The sequence below is a fragment of the Juglans regia genome, chromosome 3 (genome assembly GCF_001411555.2).
Source record: "Juglans regia cultivar Chandler chromosome 3, Walnut 2.0, whole genome shotgun sequence".
In the NCBI taxonomy this organism is placed as follows: domain Eukaryota; kingdom Viridiplantae; phylum Streptophyta; class Magnoliopsida; order Fagales; family Juglandaceae; genus Juglans; species Juglans regia.
In genome coordinates, this window is record NC_049903.1 from 18,406,543 (window position 1) to 18,418,163 (window position 11,621).

The 11,621-nt window shown below is 36.7% G+C and overlaps 1 protein-coding gene across 1 annotated transcript; it reads left to right on the top strand.

The window, feature by feature from the left end:
- The first annotated feature begins 1,697 nt into the window (after positions 1–1,697).
- LOC108989343 (transcription factor DYT1-like) lies at positions 1,698–3,370 on the top strand. The gene is made up of 4 exons (XM_018962897.2): positions 1,698–1,983; positions 2,113–2,298; positions 2,392–2,568; positions 3,275–3,370. The coding sequence occupies exons 1-4, from the start codon at positions 1,786–1,788 to the stop codon at positions 3,368–3,370; spliced, it is 657 nt and encodes a 218-aa protein (XP_018818442.1). The 5' UTR covers positions 1,698–1,785.
- Positions 3,371–11,621: the final 8,251 nt, after the last annotated feature.

Consider the following 11,621-nt stretch of genomic DNA (forward strand, 5'->3'; position numbering starts at 1 on the left):
TTTGAAAGCCTTGGAATGTGTTGCTGGGTAAAGTTGGAGGTCACTTTTTAAAAAAGACAAATTGAGCATAATTTCGCTCTTTGATACCAGCTTTAATGGATAAATTATCTAACCTATGGAAGGAAAAAAAAAACAAAACAAAAAACTGGAGAACTTTTTTGAATTATTACTCTTGAAATAGATTACACTGCATCAATCTAGACATATAAGACCCTCCGAACAACTGTAGGTTTGGATAGAGAGTTCAAATGAGATGAGATGAAATGTTTTGTTAAAAGTTGAATAAAATATTATTAAATATAACTTTTTAGTCTTATTTTTATTTTGAGATTTGAAAAAGTTAAATTGTTTAATATATTTTTTGTATGAGAATTTGAGAAAGTTATAATGATGAGATAAGATAGGTTTATGTATCCAAACCCACAATGACCATAAGGTCACTCATGGAAAAACATAAAAGGACACATTGTTGGAAAACAAAAAGTTAACATTAAGAAACTAAAAGACACTCTTGAGAATTGAAAGGTGACATTGAGAATTTAAAAGACACTCTTGGAATCTAAATCATAACATTGAGAGAAGGCGTTACAGGAAACTAAAAGGCATGTACTATAGGAAACTGAAAAAGTATTATTTGTAGAATACTTAAAAGTCTTCTTACTTATTTTTTATTTATTTTTTATTCCTACTAAATTAAAATAGTTCTTCTACTTATCATCCATACATCACATACTTGCTAATTGAAGGGGAAAAAAATGTAGATCGGACATGAGCATTTAATATCAAGTTTGTCTCCCTATATAATGATCTATCAAATTCAATGACATAATTAAAAATAATTATTTGAAAACAAACATTGCCTTAATGCATAATTATTGGGCTGGATACAAACTTCATCTGTATTATGGTCTTGTAAACATATATGAAAGTCATTTTCGAAGTATGAATTTTTTTAGAATTGAAAAAAAAAAAGGAAAAAAAAACTCTATTTAAATTGTAGGAAGAACGAGGTGACTTAAGTGTACCGGCCGTTAAGCAAGAGCAAGACACAAAAGGATGTACCATTGCAGGTATGAGTACTGGTACTGAAATTATATATGTACAGGAAGCAGCCGAAGTGAAAAGTTCACCATTCTCTAACTATATATCCGCAATGTACATCACATGACATGACACTATCATATATAATTATCATATATGGTTAGCTTCAGGAATATAATTGTACGAACTGCAATGCTTTATTGCATGGAGAACAATATCTCCCCATAACCAACCCATATTCAATATCGTACTATCCAGTCAACAAGATCAATGGTAAAGAATCATCAAGGATAATTCACTTATATATATGATCTTAGAATTATTTTTTAATTAGCTCTATAATATTTTGTTCTTGTTTGGAAGAGAGATTTGGGGTCAAACTGCATTGAATGAATGCAGTTTAATTCAGGCAGAACATGCCGATCGTGTAATTACTTGATATTTCTTATTTTTATAGGGCTACAACTAACCTAACATACCCAGAAAATGGATTCCAATGATACTCTCTGATCTCTCTCTCTCTCTCTCTCATGCTAAAACTACCCATTCTTTTTAACAATACACGAACCGTGCTAAAAACTTCAGTACTGCGTAGAATCTCTCTCTCTCTCTCTCTCTCTCTCTCTCTCCCTGGCATGTTAACCTTGTGAGGAGCAGTTATATAATCAATCACACAAGCTTGAATCAAACTAATGCAAAGCTTTCTCCAACTTAGTTTGATCAAGTAACGAACTTTGCCACAAAATGGAACATTTAGACACTGCCTTGGATGAATCCTGCATAATAGAAGAAGGTAGCACTAGTACTGGAAGGATGGGCCGAAGGAGCTATGATGACACGAAAGAGCACAAGTCTAAGAACCTACATGCTGAGAGGAGGAGGAGACAGAAGCTCAGTGATAGGCTCCTGAAACTAAGAGCATTAGTCCCTCGGATTACAAATGTAAACACCCAACACCCTTTAATTCTCCATGTTTTTGCATTTCAATCAATTTGCTAGCTAGTTCCACAAAGTTCATGTTTTTTCTAGATAAAATTGCAGATTCTGATGGATTGTTTTGTTGGGTTATAGATGAATAAAGCAACTATTATTGAGGATGCAATTACATACATTCAGGAACTTCAGAAGAATGTAAAGATTCTTCAGGAACAACTTTGCGAACTCGAAGTCGAAGCTTCATCTGAAGTGGGAGAAATTAATCCAGCAAGCAAAGTAAAAGTTGAAGCCGCAGAAGAGATGAAGAAAAGTGGGATTCAGGTCTGTCAGCTAGTTGATATGCTCATGCAATATTTAAGTCTTTGACTCAGAAACTATTAATTTTAATTGTGACTTTCCTTTTCTTGTCCAAAGGTAGAGGTTGAGGTGACCCAAATCGATAGGGACAAACTTTGGGTAAAGGTCATCTTCGAGAAGAAAAGGGGTGGGTTCACTACACTTATGGAGGCCATGAGTGCTTTTGGCTTTGAATTCATCAACACAAATGTGACTACCTCCAAAGGAGCAATGCTAGTTTCATCTTGTGTTAAGGTTAGCAATTAAGAACATGATTTTTGGTGGCAAAACGTTTCAACTTCCGTTACTTGTGAGCCAGTATGTAAACACATCCCTCGAGAACATTCATGAAAAAAGAAATTTCATAAGTCAAATATTTTTATATTAAGGGTTGGTTTGATAGTAAATTGAGATGAGATGAGATGATTTTAAATGAGTTAAATAAAATATTGTTAGAATATATTTTTAATATTATTATTATTTTAAGATTTAAAAAAATTAAATTATTTATTATATTTTGTGTGAAAATTTAAAAAAAATTATATTGATAAAATGAAATAAAATAATTTTTTTATCCAAACTAACCCTAAATAATGCGACAAGACAAGCTTCTACATCAAAGTAGGTTAATAATCAATAGCGTAGGACATAAATCAATAGCGTGTTTGGCAGGTTATAAATAATTAGGATTGCAAATAGAATCTTTTCATATGTGTGTTTCTTGGTACAACAATCAAATGAAAACAAACTCATAACTAACTACAACATCAGAGTAGGACATAAAAGGAGTCGTAACAGACTTAGAACCAGCAACTAAATCACAGTACAATTGGAGCTTTACCGAATATGGCAGCTCGTACTGCCACAGTGACTTTTCCTGCAATTTCTCTCAGTCTTTACATGTACTTTCACAAGTTTTTGCAGATGTTTATTTATTTTTGTACACTTCCTCTGAATTCAGGGAATTTATGGCGAAAAGCTTGCAGTTCAGCAAACCAGGGAATTGCTATTACAGATCATTAATGGTGTAGATCAGAGCAACTCGGAGTATTGCTGATCATTCATTGATCTCTATAATTAGGGAAAAAAAAAAAAAAAGCATTTCGACTTTCAGCTCCTCTTAATTCCTGTGCTTGCTGAGGTGGCATTTGGAGGTTTCAGAAAATTAAATTGTTATTCTGTTTGGTGGCAAGTAATTAGCTAAGACTTTTATTATACATAAAATGTTTTAAATTTATCTCTAAAAAAGCTTGACCACCTGCTGTCTAAGTCTAATCACAATTTTAGGTTTCAAATTAATCGTAATTTTCTATTTACTGTTATGAATGAACATATAGATACCGTACCGACTATCAAATCGCCACCACGGACTTTAAACAGCTTCATCGATACCCAGGTCACTCTTATAAGTCGGAATGAATCTTTCTCCCCTTTCGACTTATTGTAAGATTTTACCTATTAACAATTTGTTTCCACTTTCCTAATTTCATCAGGAAGTTTTGAGTCTAATGATCGGCAACATAATTAAGTTTCCTTTACAAATCATGTTGTCCACAGCCATCACAGTATGTATGTATGCCTCACCATTACCCTATCTTCCCTTCGTGTCCATTCACCTCGATCGCCGTCCACTATCTTTCTTAACGCGTTAATCTGATCACACGCCGTCACAAATGTTCATCACACTCCGCCGCGTGTTACCTCATTCTCATGAAAACTCAGATTCTATATATTCAATGGTGTGCTAGCTAGCAGTAGCCACCACCAGTTCTTATTCCGGCACAAGAAACGAAGATTTTTGTAGGCAGCTTCACTCCATTATACGGGGAGGAAAATGTTTGGGCGCGCGCCCTCCAAATATGCTTCTCAAATTTGCGTATATAATTTGTTAATACTAAAAAAATCAAAAACAAAAATAAAAATATACTAGGGGCACTTTTGGGGCCGGACATATTTATATTTAGAGGACATCCTCGCATCCTCCATACGGGAAAATCACACTTTATTTCCTCAAACTGCCATTTTTTTAGTATTAGTTGTAATTCATGTCACTCCCTTGTTGCTATATATTTAACTTAAGATGGACAAAAAAGAGGTGACATATATGATACAATTTTAATAGTTTTTTTTTTTTTAAAAACAGAATAATTTTATTGATTATTAATTATGAAATACAAACTTCATCTTTCATTACATATTCCATATATAATTGAAATAGGTGCTTTGTCTATCATAATATATTCCTCTTCACAATGAACTCCAAGCTTTGCAAGATGATGAGCCACTTGATTGCATTCCCTGTATGTGAATGATAATTTTCATGACAAAGACCTCCCTTGTAGAAAATCTCGAATATGCTTTATAATCTACCCATTCCAAGACCAACATTCTTCATCATTTTACATGCCTGTATGACAGATTTTGCAGCCCCTTCCAAAATTAACGTACACATTGAAAGCCCAAATCTGCAGAGAGTTGTATAATGTTTTCTTAAGGGCCAAACATTCTGCTAATACATGTTCAAAGTTGAAGTTTTTTGAAGCACATAGAGAAGCAAGAATATTACCATCACCATCTCTTATAACAAAACCAATCCCCATCTTCAAAGATTTAGAATCAATTAATGCATGCTTCCCAAGTAGTTTTAACTGAATTCCCATAAGGTTTTCTCCATGTATATAGCTTTTTGTCTTCCATTCTAATTATATTCTCATGTTGGGAGTTATTGGCTTGACGATATTCTACTAATTACGCTTGTGCTGATTGAATCTGTAAGACCCAGCATTGCTAGACCCATGCACGCGGTTCACGTTTTCAGAAATCATTTCACGGGTTCACGCCACGCATCGCACGGTTCACATTTTTCGTTTCCATTTTTGTGCATGTTTTTCTTCCCTTTTATTTAGGTTTGATCTACTTTCTATTTTGATCTATATATATATATGAAGCAACTACAACCCTAGACTAAGTGCCGCTCGGTTCCCTCTTCACAGAAGACCACGGTTTCTCTGCAAAACACCAAACTGAAGCCTCGGTCTGCAACAATAGATGGCCACCTGCAGAGCCACTTCCGTGCAGCAACTCCACCACACCAAGCGAAACCACGCCGGTATCTAGGTCGTTCGGAGTCCATCACCCCAACCGCACGCCACCTCAGTCTCACGGTGCTGCCATCCAACGCACGTAGCCCCGGTTTCAAGCTCCGAAACACTCTGTTTTTGTTGTCAAAAAACAGAGCATTGTCTAAGCCGCGGTGATCACCCTCCATTGTGCACTCCTCCGTGCTGTGCCTCCACAGAAACCGCCGACGAGGACATTCCTTCACCCAGGTCCGCCGCACACTGCCTCCACCCACGGCGCCACCCTCGTCCGCCGTAGCAGCCCCAGCTCCACGCCGTCGTGCTCCCCCACCTCTCCGTAAGTGCTTCCGCCGCATCGTGTGAAGTTCTGTGTACTTACATATATATATATATATATATATATATTTATATGTGTGTGGATGTATACGTAAACTCATTTTTCTGGTGTAAATATATACATATATGTGTATATATATATACGGATTTTCTGGTGTAAATATATATTTATATATATATATATATACACGGGTGTATACGTAAATTATGTTAGTAGGAAATATTATTGTTTTGTTTGATTTTATTTTATTTTATTTTCTGTCCTCTTATAGTACACCTTCAAAGTTTTGTTCTGGGTGTTAGCTTAATTAAGTTTATGTTATGTACTTTGGTTTTGAAATCATGAGTATATTGCGTGGGTTGTAAAGTATGTTTTATTTAGGCGTAGACGTGTGGATTCATTTTGTTAAGTGGGTATTTCTAGGGGACTGATATTTTTATTGGAATGGTGTGTAAGTAGACTGATAAGTAACACTTAAAAGAATATTGTAAAATATCCTCTTAAAAGAATATTTTTGTTTTATTATTATTTAAACAAAAGTACGAGTTTCTACTTATAATGATTTTGTTATAGTTATGTTATTTTTGTATTATAAATTATAGTAAGATCTCTATCGTAAATAAGTTAGAATTAAATGTTTTAGTCGAAGTTGGATATTGATGAGTTTAAAAAGTGATGTTGGTGTTTAAGAATAATGAGAATTTTGGGTTGAGGAATTAAAAATGGATTATTTTAGAAGTTGTAGGCTTGAATATTGAAGTACGAGATTGATTGGAAATTTATGAAAATTTACGTGATCATCTTATAGGTGACGATTAATTTTTATTCGGCATTGTTGAGGAAATTTTCGAAAAGCTAAGAAGTTCAGGTAAGCGGGGTTCCTATGCTAGGTTTTATACGAACTATCGAGACTGAGGTTGACTTCTTGAAAACTTTACATATTTTGTGATGAAATGAAAACTTGAGAAAAATTCAACCTCGGTCGTTTATTTGCATCACTCATGAAATCTGAATGAAAAAGAGAAAATATTTTCTGACATGCATTGTGTAGACATGAGCAATATTTGACATGTTTCTGAAATATACAGAAGAGCGAATATGATATCAATGAAATTTTTATGCATGTGATATGAAATGATATGGATCTGTTTTTGATCAAATAGAAATGAAATGAATATGTTTCGCACGTGTTTTGATATGATATGGATATGATAAAACTTTGGCATACTTATCTGTTCTGAATATGGTTCTGATATGATGATACTGTTCACGTGATATGGTTGGTACCACCATGATATGATATGAGTGCACCCACTTTGGAAACAAAGTGGTCTTTTTACGTGTTCTTTCCTGTGTGCACACTCGGGGCTCCGAGATTGAAAAAGGGGAAGTTCACTACATGATACTGCCTGGTTTGGCCACCGGGGATAGCACAACCCTACCACGGGGGTTAAACATGGTATATGATATGACATGATAAGATGGAGATGTTCAGTTATGTTATGCCAAAGTGTTTTTGAATATGAAATGGATCCTCAAATATGAATTGTTGACTTGAGTATGAAATGTTTGAAAAGTCGCTCTGATTTTCTGATAACATGTTTTCTGAGATCTGCATATAAAAATAAAATGTTTTGTTTCTCAATATTGAACTTTCTGAAAAGGGCTCATGTTTACATGCTAGTATATGTTCTCTGCTTGCTGAGTTGTTGATAACTCACCCCCCTTATCTTCATATATTTTCAGATGATATTGATTTCCCAGCTGGGGGTCAGGAATAGAATTGAAGCTGGCTAGATATGGATGGAAGGATTGGGTACTTTAGAGTACCATTGTTAGTAGATGGATTTAACTTGAGTATTTGAAGTACTTTACGTTGTTTGGACCTATTGAGACCTAAAGATGTATTATTATATTTTTGAGGTTATTGGGAGATTGTGGACCCCTTTTGGTTTATGTTTTGTAATGATAACTTATGGAGTTTTATTATGGTTATTTGGAAAAATATGAATTGTGTGCTAATCTTGAAGTCCTTGGAGTTTTAAGTGCTTGGAGAGACGGGTTTGTTAGTGACATAAGTTAACTCTCCGGACCCTCGGGTACGGGGCGTTACAGAATCACTGCACTTGGACTCAAAAATTGATCATTGAAGACATAGTTATTCATTCTCAACCAGATTCCCCTCATGGTGATAGCTATACCTTCCACCTATTCTTTTTGCAAGTCTGTAAGTAACTGTTCCCAGGGCTGCGTGAAATCCATCTCATTGCTAGACCATTTATGAATTGGACTATATTTATTTACCCACACATCACTAGCTGCTGGACAGCTCCACAAAACATGTGTAACTGTTTCATCTTCAATTTACAAATTGGACATATTGCATTTTCAACAACTTTTCTACGAAAGAGATTTTTCATTGTAGGCAAGATGGTATTCCCTGTCTTCCACATGAAAATTTTCAACTAAGTACATTCATCTTCGACAACTTATTCCATCTGTCATTTGCACAATTTCTGTTTTGGGTCACACCTTGTGTTGTCATCTTCCTCATCAAAGCCATATAATATGTACTTCTTATAGTAAATTGCCCACTCTTATTATAAACCCAAATGAATTTATCTTTACTGCCCCTCTTACTTATATGAATGTTATATATTATGTCAGCTTCCTCTTCATTAAATATTTCTTTAACATCGTCCTCCTTCCAACATTTAGAATTCTCATCAATTAGTTCACAATCAAAAGACTCACTGCCCAAATTTCTTACTTGTGATTGGATACTAAATTATGTTGGCTTAGGAAGCCACTTATCTCCTTAGATTTTAATACTTTTATCATTGCCAACTCTCCACCTAGATTCGTCTTTCACCAGATCAATTGCAGTTCTCAAACCTCTTCAAATTTAAGATGGTGGCCACCCCAAATTGGCTTCACAATGTTACCTATTTTAAAATATTTTTCCTTAATTATTGAAGCCAATAGAAACGTTAGATAATGTAAAATTCTCCAGCATTGTTTAGCCAACATTGCTTGGTTAAACCCTCTATATCTCTAAATCTGATACCACCTCTTGCTTTTGAGCCCCCCATTTTACTCCAACTTTTCCACTGGATTTTCTTGCCTTGCTGCTGATGACCCTACTAGAATTTAGAAAGCATAACAACTATTTCTTGACACCAAAATTTAGGCAATTGAAATACAATCTCTCATTGCAAAAGTAGGGATGGCCTGAGCACTGCTTTAATTAGAATTTCTCTTCCAACTTCCGATTATTGATTCTATTCCATATTTTTTCTTTTTTACATCTAAAAGTTTTGTACTTTGATTTCCCTATCATTGAAGGTAAACCCAAATACTTCACATAGCTTCCACATATCACCCCTCCAATAGCTTGAATGATCATTTTTCATATCACAGTTCTCTGTATTTGAACAAACAGAATAGAGAATCTCTGTTTATTTAAAGGCTGACCGGATGCCCTTTCATAAATAGATAGAATCTCCTTTAAGTTAGACCAATCAGCCATCTTTGATCTACCGAAAAGCACACAATCATCCACAAATAAGAGATAATTAATCCTTGTCCCACCTCTGGTTACAAAGACACCTTTTATTTCTTTCCTTGTTTTTGTTGAGTTGATCATAGCACTTAATCCCTCAACACACATTACAAATAGATAAGGAGATATGGGATCTCTTTGTCTAACAATTTTTTCTTCTCGTCTTCCATTAACAAGAACTGAATAACTATCTGAGGTAACACAATTTTAATAGTTTGATTTCAAAGAACAAGCAAAATTACAAAATGACTAGAAGTTTGTAAAGTAAAGTAGTGACTTTTGTATTTTAGTGCTCATATTGCAAAAAAAATTTGAAAAGTAAAAAATAGTACTTTAAAGGAGAAAATTTTAATTTTCTTATAAATGAAAGCCGCGAACTCCCAAGATTTTTTTTCTAACAAAAGACCAGTGCACGGCCAAAGGGTCTCGACCTGCCCAATGCACTGTCAGAGGAATCTCGACTCGTCCATTGCATGGCTAAAGGGTCTCAACTCAACCAGGCCATGCCGAAGGGTCTCGACTCACCTAGGCCACGCTAGAGGAGTCTCGACCCGCCAATGCATGGCCAAAGGGTATCGACCCACCCAGTGCATAGTTAGAGGAGTCTCGACTTGCCTAGGCCACGCCAAAGGATCTCGACCTACCCAGCGCACAGCGAAAGGGTCTCGACTCGCCCAGGCCACGCCAAAGGAGTCTCGACTCACCCAGTGCAGGGCAAAAAGGTCTCGACTCACCCAAGCCAAGCCAGAAAAGTCTTGACTTGCCCAATGCACAACCAAAAGAGTCTCAACCTGCCCAATCCACTGCATCCCAACTCAGACCATGCACTCGGTTAACCCCTCCCGGCCAACGGGCATGGTGTCTCTGCCACCAAAGCTACCCCACAAGACCATATGGTTAGAAACCGTGGACAAGCATACAACTCAACCAAAAAAAAAGAAAAAGAAAAAAAAGGAAAAAAAAAGAAAGAAAAGAAATAAGGAAATAAAAAAAGAACGAGGAAAAGAAGAAACAACGATCATCAATGGGCAATTTCACTAAAACAAAAATTGGCTACGGCAATCGAAACACCCAATTTGTCTCTCTCAAAGTCTATGTGAATTCCATTTTTGCTAACGAAATTGGTTCATGCAATGCAAGACACTAGATACATGGCCCCACTTGGGCACCGCTCAGATGTCCCAATATGTCTCCATCAAAATAAACTGCTTGACATTCATATGCACGCGGGCAACTCCCCCAGCAACAAATCAACTCAGCAAAAGAAACAACAATAAAAGAAGAAAAAATAAAAGGAAGAACGAGAAAAAGAAGGAACAATAACCAGCAACTGTCAATTTCAATCAAGCAAAAATTGCCTACAGCGGCTAAAACGCTCCAGTTTGTCTCTCTCTAAATTTATGTGAATTCCATTTAAAAAATTGGCTCTTGTAGCGCAAGACACTAGTTATACAATCTCACACTGGCACCACCCGAACGACTTAACATGTCCTCATCGGAATGGTCTTCTTGGCATTAACACACATGCGGGCACCCCGAATCTCCGTTGTTGCCGAAACACAGATGCCCACGGATCCCTATCAGCGTACCTCAAACCTTCATCGCACTCCTTCGGGACGAATCAAGTTCGCAAACCTCATACTTGTGATTGAGAATTATCCACGCTAACCGCTTGGTTTCTATAGCATGGTCAAGTGTCCCAACTACTTATCTCCCACGCATATACGAGGGTCAATGGGGCGAGTTCAGGCTGACATTCTACTCGACTTCCATCCAGCCAACGAGGTAAGTCTAAGCTGACGTCCTGCTCAACCTCCATCTAGTCAACTAATTAGCGGGGAAAGTCCAGGCTGACATCTTGCTCGACCTCCATCTAGCCAGTGAGGCGCTTCCAAGTTGACGTCCTACTTGACCTCCAACCAGTCAGTGGGGTGAGTCCAGGCTGACATCCTGCTCGACCTCCATCCAGTCAACCAGTCAGCGGGATGAGTTCAAGTTGATGTCCTGCTCGACCTCCATCCAATTAGTGGGGCAAGTCCAGGTTAACATCATGTTCAACCTCTATCCAGTCAAAGGAATGAGCCTTCGGAGTTAACGTGCCTCTGAGCTCCACAACAGTTATACGCGAGTTACCTTTAGGAACGGATCAACAGGCTCAGCAACTACCTAAGGTAGACCCAAGGAGTCGACAGGGTCCCTGACCACTTTGCATGGGTCACTATAAACAAACTCTGACATTGACAGCAAAATGGAAACGTCAACAGCAATACGCATCGGAAAAGAAAAATTCACCAACACCATTGAAAACAAAAACGTCAAATGAATATAT

Bases quoted from the DNA above. Each gene is read 5' to 3' on its own strand.
- LOC108989343 (XM_018962897.2), top strand. From the start codon at position 1,786: ATGGAACATTTAGACACTGCCTTGGATGAATCCTGCATAATAGAAGAA. The intron at 1,984-2,112 runs GTAAACACCCAA...GTTGGGTTATAG, and splicing joins TAGTCCCTCGGATTACAAAT to ATGAATAAAGCAACTATTAT. The intron at 2,569-3,274 runs GTTAGCAATTAA...CTCTGAATTCAG, and splicing joins TAGTTTCATCTTGTGTTAAG to GGAATTTATGGCGAAAAGCT.